The 25,006-nt window shown below is 27.1% G+C and overlaps 1 protein-coding gene across 1 annotated transcript in view; it reads left to right on the top strand.

Annotated features, from left to right (window-relative positions):
* Positions 1-20,925, top strand: part of LOC107452480 (lachesin) — a 180,624-nt gene extending 159,699 nt beyond the window's left edge. The window contains exons 6-10 of the mRNA XM_016068967.5: positions 2,486-2,773; positions 4,242-4,310; positions 12,814-12,921; positions 14,577-14,672; positions 20,277-20,925. Coding sequence (XP_015924453.3) covers positions 2,486-2,773; positions 4,242-4,310; positions 12,814-12,921; positions 14,577-14,672; positions 20,277-20,368 — 653 coding nt within the window. The 3' untranslated portion in view covers positions 20,369-20,925. The remainder of the gene's footprint in view (positions 1-2,485; positions 2,774-4,241; positions 4,311-12,813; positions 12,922-14,576; positions 14,673-20,276) is intronic.
* Positions 20,926-25,006: the final 4,081 nt, after the last annotated feature.

The raw sequence follows: 25,006 nt of genomic DNA, 5'->3' as shown, positions 1-25,006 counted from the left end.
AATTTATATCTCTTTTTCGTGTGCATAAAATAGAAAAAGAGAGTCCCCTATGCAAATTTTTCTTACGTTCAAACTTTGAAGCATGTAAATTTTAAGTTTTACGTCGAAGACGACGCTTTAGCCGCAGAGAATTTGATTTGGCTTTCACCTTAATTCAAGACAAAGTGGAAAATAATGATAGACACTCAGTAAGCACGTTGTTTCGATGATTTTGATGTCTCAAGGAAGTCAGATAACCAAATCAGAAGCTTGGAGAGTTGTTGGATGGTTAGAGCGGAGCCAAACACAAGCTGAAGTAGCAGAAACTATTCGAGTTTCAAAAAGTGTGGTTTCCAGGATCTGGAACCGTTTTTTAGAGACTAGAGACTCAGGTCAAGGGCGTAGATATGTAACAACGCCCAATGTATATTTAACGCTAATGTCTCGGAGACACCAAATATGAAAGAAAATCTTTTTCTACAACACCTTCGCCTGGCTACTGGCACCACAGTTTTGACACAAACTGTCCGAAATCACCTTTATTCTGTAGGTATGCTTACCAACCAATGGTGTCCTTCACGTTACCAGAAAGGCACCGTCACCCCCGCAGGTAGTGGGCAACAGAGCATATGAGCTGGAGGAGAAGAAATGACTCAATATTCTTTTCTCTAACGAGTCCCGTTTCTATCCTGATATTAGATGTATTTTCTTTGAGGGAACTAGGCATTAGAAATTACTCAGCGTTCGTTCACGAAAGTGTAAGATTTGGCGGAGGGGAAGTGATGGTCTATGGAGGCTGATGGTCTCGCCGATCTCCATATCATTCGAAATGGAGCTCCGACCGGTCGCCGATATAGGGGTGAGATCCTGAGGTCTATTGTAGTCCCTTAAGCTGCAGTAGAACATAATTACCTAGCCGCTCAATAATAACCTCATTGACTCGATGCCTCAAAGGTGTCCAACGCTGCTGACCGTCCGGGGAAAGAATACCCCCCTACAAAAAACGATTTTCTTTTAAGGAAACTTTTTTTTGTTTTTCCCCTGTACACAATTTTTTTTCCTTTTGAAACCAAATGTTCAATAAAAAGCATTTTTCAGCAAAACAAATGTTTGTCTCATCTAGCCTACTATGCCTGTCGATAATGTGTCAATGCTTCAAACGATTCTTTAGGTGTAAGATCAACCCGCAACCCGCAATATACTTTAATTGTTTTAAGCAGTGTACTTTTAAATCCACTGTTCATTGCTCAACAGATCACTGTTCACTGTTCATTCAATCAACCCATACCTTAATGTAAAGAAACGCTTTTTGTAACTCAGTACAAAAAAATTTTGAATTCAGGCACAACACCATTTTGATATCTTCAACTAGTATATTTTTTTTTGGTCGTGAGTGTGGTGACAGTACACCCTCGTACCTCATTGTAATTTATTTTTATTGATTAATAAAGTTTTGACTTTATAATATAATCGGAATTTATGAATCTAATTATGCGCGCAATATTGTCACAAGTAGTGCTTGTGCCAAAAATCCCAAAACAACTAACTGATTAAATTCCTAATTGTGACGTGGTCAATGTTTTTTAGTGATTTACTTCATTAATTTTGGAGATATGGCGCAACATTAAGGTGCAATTAAGGTGCGAAACTTTATGTCCTCTGACCGAAACTATTAAAATTATTTTTTCCGAACTACGGTATTTGCATATATTTTGACGTCCGGAAATCCATTCGGCCGAAAAAAGACATGCTTGTTAAAAAAAAGTACGTTGTTTTTCTCTTATGACAAAACTTAATGCATCAAATACACTATTAAATTAGCATATTTAATGTTTGAACCTCGAAGAATCGAGTCCTAATAAAAGAAAATCGTATCATTCGGTCAAAAGCTGTTGAAAGTGTCCGCTTTGTACACTAATCACTTTTATGAAAAAAATAGATAAATGTTCTAAAACTAGAAAACTCAAATATTTTAAGAATTTTAATTATTTATTAATCTGAGTAAGAACTCAGAAATACTCTATGCAGAATAAAATTTGTTTCTAAGATTTCGAAATTGAATTATGGATGAATAAAGCAGAAATATGCATTTTTTTATTTGAATATATGTTGGTTATTGGTTAAAAAATTAACAAATTTATAGCAATGTTAGCAATAATTTGTTGATATTTTAATTTTTTTTTATTTTCTTTCCTTAAATTTAATTGCATTATTTCCAAAGATATGAAAAAATGCACATTAAAATAGAATTATTAAAAAAAAAGCACTTAATTTATTTTATTGAAAGTTTTCTTCATTTTAAATAACATTGACAGTTCACAGAAAAAAGTGAAAGGAAACTACAATTTGTTTTTTTTTTAAATAATGTAGTTTCATTTATTTAATTATTACATATACTCAGTTTCAGATTATAGTAAAAAGCAGAAATATTTTTTAATTATTTTTTCACATTTTTCTCCTCTAATTGATTATTAAATTAAATAAATGATTTTTGCATTATTTTTAGTCCAACCGAAGATTCGAGTGGCAAATCAAGTAGTTTACGCTGCCGGAGGAACAGAAGCAATTTTAGGTTGTCATTTGGAGGCGTCTCCTCGACCTTTGACGTCTTGGATTAGACACGATGAAGCTGTTCTTATAAGCAACAACAAATACGAAATACAAGAGATTGAAGATTCCTACAAGATTTTGATGCAATTAAAAATAAAAAATATATCCGATGATGATTTTGGACATTATAAATGTGTAGCGAAAAATACTTTCGGAGATAAAGAAGGATTTGTCAGATTGATTGGTATGATTGCTTTTGTAATTCATATTATTTATTGTAAGTTTTACAAATTTCATTTTGCCCACATAAATTACCAGCGTAAAAAATTATTTGAGTACTTCATACAACGCTCTAAAGAAGGCTGCTAACTGAAAGAGTTAACGAGAAGCAAGATGGATAGGCTAATTCAAATACGTTCGCGTCAGAATGCGCACATCCCCTCTTTGCTATATATCTCTTACTTCCCTCTCACTTTCTAAGTGCATTTTTCATCTAAAATTACTATATTTTATCCAATTGAGTCGGCTAAAGGTTTCAGCGTGTGTGTTTATCCGTCAAAATGGCATTCAGAAAAATTTTAAACATGCTTATTCTTTATATAAATCTGAATAAAACTATGTTTTTGATTTTCATTCATAGCACAGATATGTTAAGAATGCATTAAGAGAGATAGATTTAGAACATCGGATTTATTCAACAACTTAATTATTAATCATTTGCATGCCTCATTTGGAAAAAAAGGCGTATTATTTCTTTACCATGCTATTATATCTGAAGTAATTCTTTTTATATTGTAAATGTTAAATTATTTTTGTATCATAGAAGAATTGGAAAAATGATCATTATGCTGAATAAATATAGGTATATATTACTTACATACCTATATTTATTCAATATAGGTATAAATATTCCTGCAACAGCTTTTTATGAAGCAGGCTCTAAAGGGGATTTAGGGTCCTTAATTTCATGGCGAATCTCCTAGAAGGGTGAACATAAGCAGCATAAACTCCCAACGACTTTATTTGACATTACTGACATCCATCTGAAGTTGAACACGCTTTAAGTTGTCATTTAGAGTGGAACCCTAGTACTTAAAAATGAGAGTTCAGTACCTGAACCACTTTGATAACGTGGCTCTATTTACCGTTTTCTGAAAATATAGAGAATTAAATATGCTTGTTTCCGGTAGTGACACTATATTAGATACACGTTAGCTGCATTAGTACATAAATAGATATCTTTGATAAATAGACTTCACCATTTCGAAATTTTATTTTACATATTGATTAAACTTTTAATTTAATAATAAAGTTCTTTTTACGCTGGTTCTATTGTGTTTATTTATTTTAAACTATATTTAGAAAATCAAAATCAACTAACTTCTTAAGGTAGAGAACTAGGAAAATTAAGAAAAAAATAATTAATCAAGATTTAACAATATGATTAAATAAAAAATTCTTGAATTATGAAAAAATATATCTGAATTTAAATTAAATATTACACTTGAATGATATAAAACGCGTAACTGAAACTCAAAGAAATGCATCATAAAGAGCACATATTTGAATCCTAAATCGTGATGTTATACTACTAAATATGCGCATATATTTCAAAAAATTTAAATCAAAGGAAAATATTTTGGAAAAGTGTGCTTAATTCAAATGCCTGTTTCTTCATTTTAAAAGTAAACTTTATCATGTAATATTTTCAGAAATAGTGACAACAACAACTACCACTCTATCAACCCTTGCATACAAGATTTATGTGCCCGTACAAAGAGGTAAGGCTTGAAAATGTTTCTGAAGATTTTTTATCTAAATAATTTGCTAGATACTTCTGTATAATCAAGTTTCTTGTAGTTCATTAGTGTACAATCAAGACTTTTCTAAATTATTAGTTAGATATTATTGTGTAATCAATATTTTTAATACTCAAAATAAATATTGAAAGTTATTTTTCTTGCAGATTAAGCAAAATGTTTACTAAAATTATTATTTTGCCCTTAAGTAAATTTTTAATTAGTGTTTATAAGTGTCGGAGGAATGCAAATATATTTTAAATCTTTATGTTGTTAAGTCTGTTATCTTATCTAATCTCATGTTGTTAACATTAGTTGATTTAAGCTGACTCTTATTCTAATATCGGAAAAAAGAAATTCTAAAGATTTCTATGCTTGTATACTATATTTATTTAGTATAAATACAAATACACTTAATTTAATTTAAATTCTAAATTTGAATTGCATGCAATTGTGATAGTATTTTTGTCCAAGATTAGAATTTACAAAACTATTTTTAATATTAAAATAATTATCATATTCGAAAATGCTATATTAACATTTATTGATACTCGGTGAGCCAAATTTTGATAAAATTACAGAACTATATGGCAATGGCGTTTCTTGTGAAAAACCATCATTCTGGTCAATAATGCCAAAATATACGTAGTTTTATAATGTTTTATAACCGTCGTTGTACATTGTCGTCGTTTATAACCAGCCTACCCGATTTTATGCGTTTACGACTACTAATGTTCAACTCCGTAGCCTTGAAATTTTGAACCCAATCCGGAAGACAAGGGAGCTCCTGAATCAAGTATTGGGAGAAATTTGCCCTCGTGGTAGACTTTTTGTTGGAGATAACCCGCATTTGCGTTACATGGAGAAGAAGACCACGAGAACCTCCCGCAGTTAGCCTGACGGCGGCAAGGAGACTCTAACTCATGATCCGTCTACCACTGAGGATATTTCTCGTCAGTACTGCGGTCAGTGCAAGCCGGATGCGGAAATGGTATCGACTCGGATTCGGACCCGGCTCGCCTCACTGGAGAAATCGCGGCTCAAATATACGTTGTTCAAAAATTTCATTTGATAATTTTTCCGTTCATATAGGAATTGCTTTCCAAAAATTCTGGTTCTTAAACTTATAGTTCATATAACCGTGCATATTGTAAATCATGCAAAACGGGAAAGTAAATTTAACCGAATAAATGGTTTCTATGGCATGCTGTAAAGTATCCCTATAAAATTACCATATTTTACTACATATTATAAAACCATATTTTATTGTTATTTTTTCAAAAATAATTTTTAAAACGCTTAGCTAAGAATTTCCGACTTTTTGACGTTCCCATAGAGAAAGAAACATGGTAAATTTTCTCCCATTTTGGAAGTTTTTACCATATTTTTTTCAACTTTTTACAACTTCAAGTTTTTACCATACTTTACTTCAACAAGCACATGATAAAACAAATGACAATATTTTAAAGTTTTCCTATTTTTTTATAGTTTGTCTTTTCTTATGCTGAATACTTCCCTTGTATATTGCAAATATATTGCAGACATATATTCTAAATAATGCTATCCCATGAGGAACTTTGGAATGCTTGCCATATTTTGGCAATATCGTTACATATTTTTGAAAAGAAAATTTAACAGGAGAAGGTCGAAATTTTAATCTTTATTTATAGCTAAGAAATTAACTTATAACTTTATTTATAACTTTGATGCACCACAATTTTTACACTTGTTTAACCATTTAGTATTCAATATGATGAGAAAAACAGTCTCTTATTCATCTCTGTTGGGATGAACTATTTTAATTTTATCGTACAATGTGAGGGAATAGAAACGAACTGATTAAACAACTTTTTCATCTAAAAATATCTTTCACTTAACCATGTAAAAATAGGAGGCAATAATTGAATTTAAATTAATTAAAAAGCAAATTGTTTAAAAATTCAATTCAATTGCTTAAAATTGTTTAAAAATTCAAAACATATTTAAAAATTAATAAGGGTTCATCATTTGCTCAGATTTTAAGTATTTGCATATTTTTTTCTTTCTTAATTCACATCGACATATAGAAAAATATTCCAGTTGAATTACCTAATTGCATGGCTATGACATTTCTGTTATAAAACAATAATTGCATTCAATAAAGTCAAAACATACAATATTTAAACCATTTATTAGGTGAATTTTCTGTTTATACAGAAATTATTTTGAAAATACTGGTTTTCAGACTTATTCTCTTATTATGACTTATTAAATAAGAAGTGTCAAAATTGAAAAATAAATTTGACCAAATAAATGGTTTTTGCGATATGCTCTAAGGCATCAAGATAAAATTTCCAACTTTTAAAACATTTAACGAATTTAACACGTATTTTAAAAGCATATATCATTGTTAACTTTACTAAATTCATTATCAAAGTGCTTCGGTAAAAATTCTCGAGCATTCGTTATTCTTTTGAATAATCAACATGGTAGATTTTACCGCTTCCTGGTAGTTTCAACTTTTTTTCTCCAATATATCGTCTTATATTCAAGAGAAAAAGCATTATTTCTATATTACTTCAATAGGTGACTGAGTTTCGGCTGTTCAATAAATATCAATCTTATATAAAATTTTATAACTTACCGTTCCTATGATTACATACTTTATAATTATTCAGCATTTTTTTTACTTTAAAGGAAATTAGTTTTATAATACATAGCCGCTTCTAGTAGATTATAAACTATTTTATTCGACAATTCAAATATATTTCCTTAAGCACCCTGAAACTAAAGCATTAGTTGCCGGTACTCTTAAAAATAATTCGAAATAATAAAATATAGGGTCGCAATTTACACACCGAAGTTGATGAGAAGATAAAGAAAAACTAATTAAAAAAATATATCTACAGTAAACATTGAATTTTTGTTTGATGTGTTATGCATCGTTGCTAAAATTATAAGGATGTATATATATATATATATATATATATATATATATATATATATATATATATATATATATATATATATATATATATATATATATATATATATATATATATATATATATATATATATATATATATATATATATATATATATATATATATATATATATATATATATATATATATATATATATATATATATATATATATATATATAGGGCAATTCCATGAAAAAGGGTAAAAGCTTTGGAAAATTCAAATAAGAATAATGTTATCATTTTGGATATTTTCTGAATTAGAAAGGTTTGAAGTTTGATAATTTATAATTATTTTTTTTGAGAATTTAGTTTTTTAGTGTTGGTAACCCATTGAACATTGGCATTTACTTAATCTGATTTGGGTGAAGAACATGGTCAGTTTTTGAAAATCAGTAAGTTAACAATATTTTAATTTCAAAATGTTCCAAAGAATAAATATTGTTTATTACACTTAATAGAAATATTGTGCAGTGTTAAAATAAGTTTTTGTTGTTAAATTCACTTAATTATATAAATTTCAACTAAACATTAATGCATGTAACGTAAGTTACCAAAAACTAGAAAAAGTTTTTGTGTGTAAAAAAGAACAAGTGATACAAAAGTATAAGAATAATATTTTTTCTTCCTTAGAGGCTAACACTAAATAAGCAGCAATAGTTTTCTTTTCAAATATTACTTATTTATTGTTTTGAGCCCCATTCAATATGTGTAACGTAAGTTACTGACATGCATGCAATGTAAGTTACCAAGGTAAAATGAGTTTATTCCTCTTGAAAATTGGCATACAAAGTAAATAAGATGTATCCAGTTACAATACCGAAGTTTAAATAAATTATCACTGCCTTAATATATTAATTTCAATGAAACTCTTTGCTTGAAGTTATTAATTTGGGTGTTGGCATTCATATGTTTTCAAAGTTGAACGAAATTTTTCGACAGGCACCGGGAGTTAAGGATGTAGTTATAATTAGAGATGCTAATGATAGCAAAAAGAAAGTACAAGCACGGCATCTTCATCATTCAGTTCGAGAAATGCACCAAATGTTTATGGAAAAAAATCCAGAATGCAAAATTGGAAAAACTAAATTCTTTGAGCTCCGTCCAAAGCATGTCTTGCTTAGTAGCAAACTTCCAGGCAATGTTTGGGTTTGTAAGCATCATGAAAAGTTCGGATTGACTAAGGAAGCCTTCAGCAAAATTTATAATGCTCCATCTTACGAAATTCTTTAGAAATTTATTTTATGTTTAGAAAAAACAGCTGAGTGCGAGTCTCTAGAACAGATGAGTGGAGTGTCTAGTCTATTCTCAAAATCTCTACAGATTAAAAACATTAAGCAGATCCACCATTTAAGAGTACAAGAAGGCATACCAGAAGAGTTTTTTTTAGTGAAAGATGTTGAAAAAGAAAATGATGAATCCAAGATAAACGCTGGGGGTTGATGTATGGTTAGATAGGAGGACACGTTATATCCTGGTATGGTAATGTCTGTTGCAGAGCAAGAATTTAAAGTCAATGTAATGGCTGCTGTGGGAATCTATTGTAAATGGCCAGAAAAAAGAGATGAAAAATTCTACCAGAAAGAAAGCTAGGTGAAAAGAATTGAGCCCCCTGTACTTGTTAATAACAGAGGACTTAATAAGTTTGCAGTTACGTGTGAATCAAAAGTATCTGAAATTACTTCATGTACACTTTTCTCCCTTGCACTATACTGTTTAAATAACTTAATTTGCATTTGTACATTATTTGATAAAAGTTTGATACAAACGGAATTTCGTAACGTAAGTTACTGTAACGTAAGTTACCCACTTAAAAAATTATATTTAATTTAACTTTTGAAATAAAATCTCAAATCTAGGCATAAGAAATATTTAAACATGTCAGAAAAATGATAGATATAATCTTAATCATGAAACTTTTATGTAAGAACAGAATTTTGCCTTCAAGTATATTGCAAATTTATGCCATTCCTTTTTCGGTAACGTAAGTTACCACACTAATTTCAGGCTTTTACAATGTTTAAATTGAAAAATAATAATTATTTTAATTATATTCCTTTTGGTTTTGATTGTAATTTTAAGAAATCCCTTTATTTTAATATGTGTATTCATATTATTTGTTTGCTTCTAAGTTCTCAATACAATAAAGTTTATGTGAATGTAACGTAAGTTACCGCGGAATAGCCCTATATATATATATATATATATATATATATATATATATGTATATATATATATATATATATATATATATATATATATATATATATATATATATATATATATATATATATATATATATATATATATATATATATATATATATATATATATGTATATATATATATATATATATATATATATATATATATATATATATATATATATATATATATATATATATATATATATATATATAGAGAGAGAGAGAGAGAGAGAGAGAGAGAGAGATATTAGATATATATTATATATATTAAAGCAAGAATATTTCAAACTTTAAGAGGAGTGTTTTCTCAAAATTGGCTCAGAAACGTAAATAAAAAGAAAATAATTGCTGACTTGATCGCCTCAAAACTGTAAATAAATTTGTAAAATGTAAATAAGTTTATTTGGAATTTTTTGCAACCAAGAAGAAATCAAAAGCAGATTTGAACCATATTAGAAATTTCCTTTACAATTTAAATAATTTCGGTAAATATTAATAATCAAAATAGTTCTTTTATATATTTTCTGTGTTGTTTAGGTAACACTTTTTTCCTACTCTGAGCTTAATTAAAGAATTTTTTAAACACAATATGCATGGTGAAAAAAAATTCTGGTAAAATTAATAAATAATAGAGGAAGGAATAATAAAGATAATATAGTAATAGAATAATAATAGATTTCAACAAAGAATAGAGGAAGGAAATTTTTCGATAGGATTTGCTTGCTGTTTAAGAGCCACGCACTCTATGGAAGTGATCGAACCAATTTAAAATTGAAACTTTTAGATAACTGTTTATAAATATGGCGGATATACAATTAAAACTGGGAGTTCTTACTAATAACTTTCGGATTTAACACTAGCTTTAACGAACTGATCGCATTGACCAAACTTAAAGTAATCATTTCGCTTACCTTGTTAAACTTTTAATAATTCTTATATTTCAAAGAAAAAATATGAATATTACTCTATGCAATATTTTTTTTCCCTTGAACAAATATTTTTGGCAAACTTAAAGAATTATTTTGTTGTCCAAAGAATAATGTCCCTGTTGAAGCTCGTTTTCGCAGAAGATTGAAAATAACTTGTGAATAATAAGACGTAAAAAATTGTTTTTGCGGTATTTTTAATACTTTTGGATATTCTCGGATGGTAGAGAAGCAATCACAAGTGTCTCCAAATTTTGTAATACGGGACAAATAAAGAGAGTGGAAGTCTAAATTTCTGAGATTTATAATGCTGATCTCCTTTGTTATCATGTTAATGAGCACGTTTCTAAGTATTAAATATTTGGACTTTCAATTTCCAAAAGTATGGCTAATTTAATTTCATCCAGTATAAACTCTGTATTTTAACCGGTATATTTTGTAAGCAGTGCATTTATGTCGCATCGACTATTGAAATCTTAATTTAGAATGAAATGGCGAAGATTTTTGAAAGTTTTTGATGATAGTTTTGGTTTGTAAATTGAGCCTGATGAAAAGAATTATCGTGCAATCAAAAATAGATTATTCGGACCAAAACTGGATTGCTACTTCTGAAAACTGCCGAAACCGATTCATGTTATGGAAGGTATCTTATTTAGTAGTTAAGCTCTATAAAGTGGTTAAGTAGCTATAATAATTGATTTAAAATACTACTAAACTAAATCAACTAAATCAACTAAATTGATTTAAAAGTGAAGAAATCAAAGAAAAGAAGCATAAAATTTATATATGAATTATGTATGCAGTATTTAATATATGAAGATTTATCTAACAAAATATCCAACTGACTTTAACTTTATCGCATGCAATTTTTTTAACTACTGTTAATTAATATTTTAACATTTATGGTTTGATATGCCCTGTGATAATTGCTAAGCGTTAGGTAAAAACATTACTCCCTGGGGAATATTTATGAGCAGTTATAATAATAGATGCAATAAATTAACAAAAGTTCGCACTTGTACTGGCGTGCCGTATCTAAAATTGCGATTAAAAAATGCGAGTGAAATTACTACTACGCTACGTTGCTAATTTGTAGTCTTTTTTTTATCAGTGGTTTCCATCAGCAGGATAATGGGACGTGTCATGCTGCTCGCACCATTTGCATGTGTGTCAAAGAGCATCATGATGAGTGCTTGACTGCTAAATTTTCTAACAAAACATTATTTTGGACAATATATGGTGTGATTTTATTACTAAAGTATATTGTTTTAGATTTGTTTGCTATTTATCTATATGTTTTTATCAAGGGATAGCATTTGTTTAAATATATTTGGTCTCCCTCTCGTTGATCAGAATTTCTATTCACAATAGAAAGTCATAAGAAAAGCAATACATTTGATAGCATTAAATGTATTGCTTTTCCGTATGTGTGTTAAATATAAGCAGCTGAAAAATTTTACACTATAAAAATGACTTTAGTATTTGAGTTTTGTAATTTTCAGTCCAAAATATATAAACAATTATATAATCTAGAATATGTAGAATTATCAATTACCCTGAACCTCTCAACCTACCCGGAAAAAAATCTAGGCAATTTCCGTACTTATATGGTAATGACATTTCTGGTAAAAAAAAAATCTGGTAATAAAACAAAAATATGTGGCATCTAAACCATTCAATTGCTAATATACTTATAGTTACGGTTGAAATTCGAGTTTTAAAAGTTATAGTTCAAATTACGATAACTTTCATAAAAATACAAAACTGAAAAGCAATTTTAATCAGAAATATTCTCTTTATAACATGCTCTGAGATATCTGAAAATATAATTACATTTACTACCAAATAGCATGGTAATAAAACCTTATTTCATTTTTAATTTTACCAAAACTCATTACTAAAGTGCTTCCGTAAAAATTACCGTGATCTTTGGTGTTATATTTGGTGCCTATTAATACAGGGTAAATTTTACCATTTTCTGGTGGTTTAGTAGTCTGGTAGTCAGTGTAGCCAGAACAGTGAAATCTGCATGGCTCCACGTTCCTGTGAGTGCCTTCCTGAAAATTAGTGACACACTTTTTGTTCATCTGTCACACTTTTTGTTCATCTGTCACTGGTCCCTGCTACGAAGAGTCGAAATAAGAATGGTACAAGTAAAACATCATAATTAAAAGTATTTAGGTGACAAAGACGATAATTCCAATTTTTTTTTATCTAAAACAATTATCATTTGATCAAGTTCAAAAAATAGCATATTAACGTGAAAAAAATGACTATCAGATTAAATGTCATTTTTATTTTCGATAATTTTATTCAAATGATTTGAATGCCATAATTTGTTCGTATGCATTACCGAAAACTATTAATGTAAAATAATGTATTTTAATCTAGTCGTGACTGAAATGTATGTTGCTCAAGATGGAACAACGGAAAACAAAAAGGAATTTGGGTCTCCTACAACGAATTCCTTAAGAGACGAATCGCAAGTCCTATCTTCAGGTGAGAAAACTGATGAAAAAGTAATACATTATACAATAATTTGATACCAAATAAATGGTACATATTATGAATAACATTGAGGTTGTAGATTGATAAAAAATAAATAGATAATATGAAATATATTGACAATATACTGGAAATTATCGTTTTGATTCCTAAAGAACTTTTTTCATTATCGGAGTTTCTTAATTCATTTCAAATTATTTTCTTAAAAATAAAAATAAATATATCATATCGTTTGTCAATATCATTTGTACGCTGTTTATAAAAACAAAATTTTGAGATGGACAGAAATCATTTAATAAAATGTTCATAGTTGAATGAAGAAAACTTAAGGTGAGAGAATTGACATCCGCTAACTTACTTTTATGCGTTATCTAAACAAATGTTATTTCATTTCTATGCTTGATGAAGTAACTGTTATTAAGTAACTGTTATGTAATTAATTGATGTTTTTTCTCTTCTAATTTTATTTTTATACTTATTTCGCTACTTTACTATAAAAATCATTCGATGTACAAGAATCAATAATGTTTCAAACGAGCACTTTTGCAAAGAGAAAGAGGAAAGAAATCATTCAAACATTTGTGAAAATGTTCATTTGATAATGACGCAATAGTACTAGTTAAAATTGATACTGTTGCTTAGCACAGCTAGTTAACAACTATTTTCCCCTTACATAAATTTATTAAAGATACCTCTTTATCCAGAGGCAAGAAATATATTGATGCGGGAAGTATAAAAAGTTTGGCATTTTAATGAGAAGTCTAAAAAAATTTAAAATTAAAATTAAAAATAAAAATAAATGTATAAATTATAAATAAATCTCGTATATTCTGAACACAATATTATTAAACTTATTAATTAGTAATAATAATTATTATTAATTATAATTTTTGAGAAAAATTCACAGAAAAATTTCAAAATTTTAGGCGATGTTTATTTTAGTACATGTTTGCCTATAAAATACATCCGCTGTTTTATGATTCTAAAAGTTGATGAAATGAATGTTTTCATTCCAGATATCTTATAGATCAAGAATGCAGTAAATATTTTTTTTTTCATTTTGGGGTGTTTTCTAATTTAACCTTTGTATAAGGTCAAATTAGGAAAGATAACGAAATAAGAAAACAACAAGCCATGTTATCAGTAACATTTGCAATCAAAATACCTGATTGCGGAAACATCAAGTAATTTATGTGTTAAAAATATTTATTTTTTGAATTATTTGAAAATATCTAGCATATTATAGGGCATGTTATTTTCCGACTAAAAATTGATTTTTTAAATAATTTTGATGGCATTAGTATTTTCATCATATTTTGTTCAGATTTACTTTGCTGTATTTTGGAACTCATTAAAAATATAAAATAAAGCTAATTTTCAAAGTCACAAAAACATATTTTGGGGTTATATAACAATTACGGAATTGATGTATTTGCAAGTAAAATACGGCGAAAATGCATTAGTCAATTTGTCAATTATTTATATCGTAATACGTTAATATTAAATTTATTGCAGAAATTTTTTATGGTAGTTTAAAATTTCCGAATTTCACTTAGTCTATAACTTTAGAGCCATGCAACACAACTGTTTTTATTAAGTTTATTCTTTTACTACATTTTTATTAAATTTAAATTTTATATTAATTACAGAAAAAGTATTAAAACCTGGAAAAATCGAAAGCCGTATGGAAGAAGATAAGCACAGAACCACTGGAGAGCATCGAACTAAACACACCAAAAAAGCAAGTATGTGTCAAAATTAAATTTAAAAATTCTTAAATGGTTGTGAAAAATATTTCGCCTCTCCTATTATGACAGATATTCTGTTTGACTTTGAGAATAAAAATTAACTATAATAAAACATATATTAACTATAACATCCTTAAAAAGAATGGAATTTGTTTATCGAAACATTGTCCATTCTAAAAAGAAAACTTTGTAACATATCAGAATATTTTGTAGAATAATAAAAATAAAATTCTTTAAGTAGGAATTTAACTTGGTATTTATGGTAATTCCTTCCAATTCATATTTTTTAATTGTGATTGCTTTATTATTATTTAAAAAGTAATAGAAATTTTTAAATAGAATTTTATTACAATAAGCATAGATGAAAGTACATAAAATATTATGAAAACTGCGTCTTTTTTATTTTGATTAATGATGAAAATATAAGCAATTTCTCTATATCAATTTAAATTTTAAAACCAATTATTAATACCAAAGACACACTATATATCTATGTTCATTTTAAATAGTGTCATGTATATTTTTGAATGACTTTACAAATTTATAGTTCGCCTATAACTTATTATTTAAAAAACAATCTAAATACAATAAATTCGAAGGTCAATAGTAATATTCAAATGTAGAGCACATACGTATATTAAATCTAAATATATTGATTAATTTCGATTGCCACGAAGGAAGTTAAAATAGTGATATCAAACAGAATAAAATATTAATGCTTACATATTTTCGACAGAGAGATTTTAAAGATTGCCAGTTTAGTTATCAGATATTAAAGAGTGTTAATGTTATTAACATTAATACTACTGTGAAATGATATTAAATGCTATTATATGTCATAATAAATGCGATTATAGAATTATCCTAGTCGCACTTGCATACACGGTTATACCAATTTTCTCCACAATGTTAATAGTCTTATTTAAAAATAAGAAAACACAACGCAATTATTTTAAAATTTTCTTCTCTTTTATTGATTTATTTTGTAACACTCTATCTCTCAGCATGTTTTTTGCCATTTTTTTAATTTATTTTATTCCTCCTCCTCAAAATTCAATATATATATATATATATATATATATATATATATATATATATATATATATATATATATATATATATATATATATATATATATATATATATATATATATATATATATATAGTCACTTTATGCTTTTGACAATTTTTATAGTTTTACAAAAAAAAAATTTGAGAAATATTTTCTTATTTTAGAGTTGTGTTGATTTCATTTTTATACTAAGCAATACAGTTACGAGTTTCATAGGCTCCAGGGACAGGCAATGAATTACGAAAAAAAAATATTTCTGAACACCTTGTTCCAAACATTTTCGTGAACCTCCATGAAGATATTAACATTTAAAAATAAATGATTATCGTTTTGACTTACATTTTCTTGCCATAACGGCTGAAAAAATCAATAAAATGAAACAAAATTTTTAGAGTGACTTTTAAATAACAAAATTCTTTTAAAGTTTGTATAAAATGTGTTAAAAACTGCGCAAGATATGAGTATTCAAAATAATTCTAAACACACAAAGGGAAACATCCATGCCCTGACCTGGATTCTAATCCACAGCTATTGGCTTCCCATTATATCGGACCACTTGAACAGCTGTCCGATATAATGGGCGATTCTTTCGTTACGTGTGTTACTTTTACACGACATATTTCAACTTTAACACTTATTATAATAAACTTGTTAGATATTTTTTATGTTTTTCTTAATTTGTTGTTAAATCTATATGTGTTGTAAGTTCTCAAAACGAAGATTGAAGGCGCAAATTAATTTGATGTTGAAAAAAAAAATTCTGAAATTTCGTTACGTGTGTTACCCTTTATAATGCTAGATATTTGAAACTTTAAATATATATATTTAATTCTGTGAAGTATAAAGGCAAAAAATTAAGATATTTTCTTTTATAGAGAGATACAATATCAAAGCTGTGTTTAGTGATTTTTAAAAATTTCTTGCAACAGTAAAAACTTCTTTATTTTGGTGAAATTGGTGCGTTACGTGTGTTAACTGAACGTTACGTGTGTTACCCTCTGTGAATATTTCAACTGAGAAGTCATAAATGTTGCACTAAAACATTTATTTATTTTAATTTAGCAGAAGAAAAACAATTTATTTTAGCAAATAAAATAGTTAATGGTCTGGAAAGATGGTTGTAGCCCTTCTTTATATTGGTTTAGAGAGTAAAACATAGCAAATCTTAGGCACATCTATTCCTTCAAAATCATTTCTGTTTGGAAACAAAAATATGCATATTTTCCAATTATTTTATGCAAATATTGTATTTTAAGTTTACAAGCATGTGCATTTGCGTCAATAATGTTCCCGAGATAGAGCATATGTCGTTTTAATTTCAGTTATAGGCGCACTTCTGATCAGGAGGGAACAGAAATTGACTTACTATTTGTGTGCCACAATGTGCATCTATGCATCTTATTCAAGTATCTAACGATATTTATGCATAGATTTTATGCTTTGTATTACCGTTGCCATGTATTGATCTTTTCAATTAGTATCTTTATTTCCTTTTGGCTAATATATAATACTGTTGTATTAGGCATGAGTTGATTGGTTAGCTTTGCAAACAACACTGGATAGCAAATAAATTTTTTTTGTATAACAACACAATGATATAAATAACTTTGCTTTTTGCTTCGCTTTCAAGATTTTGTACTACACACCTATCCCATAGAAGGAACTTCTGCATGTGATATCGTAAAATATTTCCAAATTAATTTCTTTTTTTATATTTTGATTGACAAAATATGAAATAATTCAACCATATATTTATTTTTAAATTCTTAACTTGACTTATTACTATAGAAGGTTTCTGTTAGCTCATCTTCTGAAGTAGAATCGCTTTTAAACAGTCTTAAAATAAAAGTGTAGACATTGTTTCACCTTTGTCTTTGCCTTAGGAAAATATTGTAAAGGACTCTATTTTAAACTCTTTAGGAGAGTATCGTCTAAGACAACAGCTGCTGTGAATAACGGAACTGTGGCTGGATAGCATAATGCTGATTGAAATTCGTTTTGATATTCAAAAGAATATGCCATTGCAAAGTCAACTTGAATTTCCCTGGTTTTAATGCTAGATATGTTTGTTTGGAAAATATCACCTCAGATTCCTTTAACTCTTACGTATTATTGAAAGTTAGTCCAATTTTCAAGAGTTATTTCAAAACATTCTTCTTGCACATTTGCCATTATATATTTTTTATTGTGAGCTATTGTCATCTTTTTCTCATCGTTACCAAACTGCAATAAATGATGGTTAGAAACCTATAACAAGCAATGAGAAATTTTTGTAAGTATCAGAAGCACCCTTCCAACAATTAGATCCAAAATTTCTTTTACTTTATATACATAAATACTTCTACCATCACCATATATTGTCATAAACTTAATTTTAGCCTTCCAGTTAAAGAATAAAAATTTCATGATATTTGTTTTGATTATAAGTTTTACAGTAGCAATAAATTTTTTAGTCATAAAGCACTAAATATGGAATATTAAACAATGTTTAGGATGCAACTGACAAAAATCAGTATAAGCCTCTCTTAGAAACATTGTTAGATAGTTCTTTCGTTTTATTGCCCGTTTTTCCCCGTAATAATCCAGAGAACCAGCTCTTGCTTCAATACAAGCATAGTATAAACAATCTAACTTTTGAAGAAAATCCATTTATTAATAATTAAGTTCATCTGAAATACTTAGTGGTGAACCTTTTACATCATTATCAATCTGTTTTGAAAGTTTAAGTCTAACTTTCATTATTTCCTTATTTTCTTTCCTTTGAAGTGCAGAATCTTATGCTCTTTTCTTTTTTTCTTCATCTTCTTATTCTTTTAAATCCAGATAAGGACACTATTTTAAGCTTATCCATTTTATAATAATCTAGCAAATGCAGTCGAAATATTCTATTTAAACATAAACGTATAACAAATAGAAGTTTGGGAAAACAATTTCCAAAAGTTTCAAAATTATCGTCTTATTATGCTGTTTTTTTATTAATGCTTATACCGACCTGATTTTACAAAAAACCACAATCTTACAATTCCGTATTTGTGACATTGAAGTTGCGCGGCGGTTATAAAAAATGTCCGAACATGATTTAAATCTTTTATTGAAAATAAATAAATAATTAAAGTGTATAAGTACCTCTAACACACATAACAGTAACGCGCGTAACTTTTCGTTACGTGTGTTACCTTGAATAAAATTAATTATAAAATTTTAACTATTGGCAGTTTTAATTCGAGAATTTTTTCCGTTGCATATCTTGCCTTCTTAATTTGTAAAACAAAAAGTTTTTAAATTTTCTTTTTTACTAAAGTTTTTACAGAAAAAATGCAAAATTATGTTACGTGTGTTACTGGGAAATTAGACTATCTTGATTAATCGACTTTCAAACAAGCAAAAAAATTTAGGCCAAATTGAAAAAATACATTAAACAATGATAAAAGAGTAAAATTGTTATATTTATTACTAAAAACTATTTTATTGCTCTTTAATATTTTAAGAACTCCATTGGAATATAACATAACAAAGAAGAGAACTCCTGTTAAAATTAATAGTGTTCCACCTTTTGTTAGAATTCACATAAATATTTTTTGCAATTCAAAAAACTATCTTAACTATTAAAAAATTTACATCTTCTAGATTCCGAAATTGTGTCATTTTTGATTTTACGATAATTTTGAAAATTTAGTCACTCAGGACCACTTTTCGTGGAATCGCCCTAATACAGATTACTCATGACTCAAGTTTAATGTCTCATTAATAAATGACTAAATAATGACTCATTTATTCACTAATTAATGATTCATGCTTAATAGTATAAAATTAAATTTCTTTTTTTAAAAAAATAATCAAAAAATACTTTGACAATTGATATAAAATTTTACAGATATTCAAATCGAACATATTTTAGTAGTTCAGTTCCAAAATACGATTAAAAACATTTATTAAAAAATTTTTAATAAATAAGTTATTAAAATGTTTTATGCGCAGGTGAAGCATGAAAGGATTACTTCAAATTCTCATATCTTACGCAGTTTCAAACAATTTTTAAAAAATTTTAAAATAATTATAATTTTTATTATTAATTAAAAACTCAAAAAATTACTTCATTTTGTGAATATTTCAGCAGTTAGAGTAATAAAGGTAACTCAAACAAATTAGTTTTGTTAGAAATATGTCCTAACAACGGAATTAGCAAAAGCAAAAGCTTAATGCAATATTGTTTGGCTTAGGGTGTTCAAAAACTTTATTTTTCGTTCGTAATTTCTTGCTGGTCCCCTGAACCTCTAAAAGCAAAAAATTTTTTTGATATGTCTGAGAAATCACATGGCCTAAGCATTTGTAAAGAAATCTTCAAACAATTTTCTCAGCATTTATTGAGAAATGGAAAAAAAAATTATTAGTTTGGAAGTGTTTCCATTTTTGAATTCTTCAGCAGTATATATATATATATATATACATACTGCTGAAATAATTAAGTTATATAATTAGATTTTAAGCTAAAAGAACAATATTTACATATTTATTTTTCTCTTCTTTAGCTTCTGCTTGCATTTCTCTGAATATATCGTGCTATGAAATATTCATCATCTTTTTCATCAGTTCGATCTACAATAAATCCTTTCTCAAATAATTTTTCAACTGCTCAACATGTTTCAGCATCTTTCAATTACGTTTTCATTCATTTAAAATGACTAAAATGACACCAGGAGTTATTATGTGAATTTCCAAAGCACATAAAATATTTCATTAAAGTCATTAACTAAAAATATAAAAATTAAGACAATCTGTTTCAGATTTGTACACAGGGTAGAATGATCTAAAATAAATAATTCGAAATGGAAGCTTCAAAAATTGACAACATTGATTACATTATGATCAAGTTTTATATGTAGAGTGTCGATATACTGTAAATATTATTACTGCTTGTTTTTATATTTTCAGTTGAACTGTACAATAATTTTTATGCTTAATATGATTATGAAAATCAATTTGGAATTTACTATTGTTATTTATACATTTTTGGTTAGTTTTAAATATTTGACCTGATTAAAGTATATAAAATTTTATTTAAATATTGTATATATGTGCCAAGCTAATGTTATACAAATATGAATATTTAAATGATCTGATGTTTATGTCGGACTACTGTACATTTCATTGTAAAATAAAAGTTAATCTGTTCCTTTACGTGTTATGTATTCTTGATTAAGGTTTTTTTTATATTATTGATTATTTATAATTAATATACTTAAACAATTGTTATTTCAGGTTTGAAGTCATGGTTAATTTAGCTTAATGACTTATATAATAGTTTTGTTTTGTATTTTCAAAATAACCTACCTCCAAAATGTAGTTTTTCCAATAGGAATATCACCTACCCTATAATGATTTTAATTTGGAAGACTATAAATAAAGTTAAGCTATATATAAACAGGATTTTTTGCAGATACAGATTAAAGAGGGTGCCAAATTTATTCAAATATGAAAATCTTCACATTGTCAACTTTTACTCAGTTTTAAGAACACAGTTTGGTGGAAAAAACAAATAATCATATTTCGGCATCTATATGAAATCGAGTCCACACAATCACAAAATATCTATTGACATTTTGTCATAGTTACGAAAATCTGTTAAAAAGGTTGCAGATTAGCTGACATTTTTAGGGACATTAAAAAATTTTCGGTCGCTTCTATCCAAAAGAAATATTTAATAGTTTTATGTAGCAATATGCTCTGATATCCAAATATGAAATTGACTTTAAATTCTCCTTTACCTTATACTATGCTAAAACTTAAATATTTTAAAACAAAATTAACTCAATTGTGGATTAAGAGCATTATTAATATACTAGATTGTTTGCCTCAAGAAATTAATATAAAATATCTAAAATACATGAAATTTATAAGGCGAGTGTTTAAATTAAATACAATTATGTAAGATATTCATTTCGTATTTCTGTCTCTTTAATTTGTATACACAATGATAAAAACTTATTTCGAGTGGCCAAAATGATGGAATTATACCAAATGTTCGCTTCATTCCTGAATCAAAATGTTTTCGATAATAGTTGAAAAAAGTATTAAAAACGATGATTCAAAATTAAGTTCAAAATCTAAAATTGCTTTAGTGAAAATCATTTTTTACCTATAAATTCTGGACTACTTGTCACTAACTGTTAGCTATTCTTGAACAAATGTGAATTCATTGTTTTTGCAATTATTAATTTTGATATAATTTCTTGATATTAAATTTAGCTATAATGCAAACCTGAAGAGTATCGATTTCACTAATTTCATTATATGCTCTTGATCTCCGAAAATAATGTTAAATTCTAAATAGATAGATAGAACAGTTAACAATAGTGGTCATATTGACACTATTCAAATTTGTTTAAATTGCTATGTTAATTTCTTACTTTTGTAGCATTTATTGTTAGTATTTTTTTCCGAAATAGCTTAGTCTGTTGGTATGTACAGCTCATACTAAAAATATATTATTCTGTATATGGACAAAATAAAGCAATATACCCAAGCATTGCAAATGTAAAATAATCTTACTTATCAATCATTTTAGTTTTGCATAAAATTTCAAGTGAAATCGGACCAATGGCCGTAGTCATCTTGTAACTGATTTTCATAAAGTTATTTGGCAAAAAAGTTCTTGATGAAAAATGACTAAGGTATTTTTAACCAATTCTTTGACAAAATATTCAATTTATTCATAAAATATATAGCTATTATATCATCATGTAAGCGCACTTTTTAAATATGTTTTTGTTTGAGATACATAGATTTTAAAGGCAATCAACTGTAGATGAAAAAAGTGAAACTGGAAAATACAAAGTGTGCAAGAACACAATTTAAATTAAACAACAAATTATTATTCAATATTATATTCCATTAAGAATTCATTAGTATGTTATTTCGCTTGCTTGACGACTGCCTTACATCATATAGTATTTCAAATTAACAACAACTTTTATCTTATTAATAATTTTGTTAAAGCACTTTGAGACTGTTATGTTATTCAGAACTTTGATACTAAAGTTAAGAAGGCTCTTGTTTCGAGAGCCAAAACTATAATATGTCTATTTCTGTATTTTATTGATATTTTTAGTTCTCTATTCACGTTGAATGTATCATTTTGTTCATTTAACCTATTCATTTGGAAGTTAAAATATTTTATATCGAGAAGAATCTTATTTTCACTCTTATTTATTGTAGCAAATCTTATTTATTGTAGCAAATCCAGCTTTTTTAATACTTTTGACTTTAAATCAAGCACGAGCTTATAAAATGAAGAGTGTGAGAGAGTTAAGTTCTTCTACAACAATGGATAAATTATCATTATATAAAATAAAAATATAAACAAAAGTCTGTGAGAAAAGTATTTATTTGCAAATAGCTTTCGAACAAGTTAAATCCAAGAAATGGTTATTTCATAAATATAAATGCCACTTTGAGCAATTCAACTTTTAATTTTGTAATTACATTTCTATGACTGCACAATGGATTTTATATTTATTTTTTTTACTGCAAAATTAAAAATTAGTAATTTGCAAACTAACTGCAGAATTTAAACTTTTGTTATTTATTTTTTGAACATATTTCTATACACCTTTGTTATTTCAAGTTTCTAAGTCTTGCAGTTCCTGTGCTACACAGAAATGTAGCATAATGTAAATGTAAGGGAAAAAATAGAAAAAGTGAAAACATTCTCAAAAATAGCATTTCGAGCATATCGGAAATTATGTTAAGTTCATCAACAAGCACGTGTCTTTCATCTTAACAATTTTCAAGTTTGTTGTTTCATTTCTGCAGCTGCAGGGTTCACCCACATTGTGTTTTATCTGCAAGTTTAATAGTTAATAATTCTCAATCTAATTATTGAATATTTAATGTTTATATTTCATCGTACTTTTTGTTGCATTTTATTTACACATTTTTGTATTCAAATTTTTAAATAGTATTATTTGAACTGATCAAAATAAAATACAATATTAAGCTGAAAAACGAAAACAGTTTTTACGATTTTTTCCTAAAGTGACAAAAACAATGTTTCTTGACCTCTTTTCTTCATGTCACATTCTTTAATTTAACACATTTTTAATGTAGTAAAACCAAGGGGGTATTTTTTTTTATTTCATTGATATCGGTAAACTTTGTTATTTCTTCTTTATCCTTTGTTATTCCTTATATATATTTTAAATATTTGGTGTTGAAACCACTTTTTTTAAATGTCCGAAAAAAATTTTTTTGAGTTCTCCTTATCTTGAAAAATGTAACATCAAGCATTGGAATTTGAGTTCAAGAAAGTTTTTTTTGTGCCATAAGTAGTGTAAGTCCCCACCATAAAAAAAAATTAAATTCCTCTTAATTTTTTACTGACCGAAAACTAGCAAAAACACTCTCTTGATTTTTCATATCAAAAGAACATGGCATTTAACATTAAGATAAAAAAAAATAAGTTCAAAAAATTTTTTTTGTTTGCTCTAAAAATATCTTATTTTAGCTAAAACTCACTTCTTTATTTTTTTACTGACAAAAATCAAAAACACATTCTTCTGATTTTTTTTAAAAATAAAAGAATGATCTTTGAAACCTTGAGTAAAACAATTGAGAAAATAAAAATTGTCACTTCTAAAAGCATAATGGTTTAAATTTGCAAAAACACTTCTTCAAAATCTCAAACAAATATTATTTGATCATGATTATATATTAATTTCAAACTATTAATTTCTCATGCTTAGATAAAGATTCGAAACATACATATTAAAGGCAGAGATAGCGTACAATGTCTATATTTATAAAAGAAAAATGCATAAAAACATATCGCACCCTGGCAAGAAAAGTGTCATAACTCAAAAATGTAGCATTTGAGAAAAAACAACTTAAAGAATATTTTTAACATTATTCAGAATTAGAAACAAAACTAACACAACTGCCCTCAGCTGGATAAATTGCGAGTTAAAGATGTGACACTTTTTCAGCTATATGGGGCACTTTATACATATTTTTTATTGACATAACCTCAAAATTTCTGTTTTTTAACTTATGTCGCATTTCTTGCCGGGATACGATAATTGAAATAGTTGTAATTATTTTATACTTTTGAAACGTTTTAAATTTTAAGGTTTGATTTTCACGCAGTTTAATAATTTTAAAATCAGCGTAAAACTAGGTATTTAAAAATATTTGTATTTTGGTAATTGTATTACTAAATTTATTTTTATTAATTTATTGTTCATTTATTTATTTTGACTTAAGT

This window comes from Parasteatoda tepidariorum, chromosome 6 (genome assembly GCF_982258835.1).
Source record: "Parasteatoda tepidariorum strain Cologne lab strain chromosome 6, Ptep-v5.0, whole genome shotgun sequence".
NCBI classification, from domain to species: Eukaryota; Metazoa; Arthropoda; class Arachnida; order Araneae; family Theridiidae; genus Parasteatoda; species Parasteatoda tepidariorum.
Note: the sequence above shows the minus strand (reverse complement) of the source record. Positions and strands in the feature narration are given on the sequence as shown.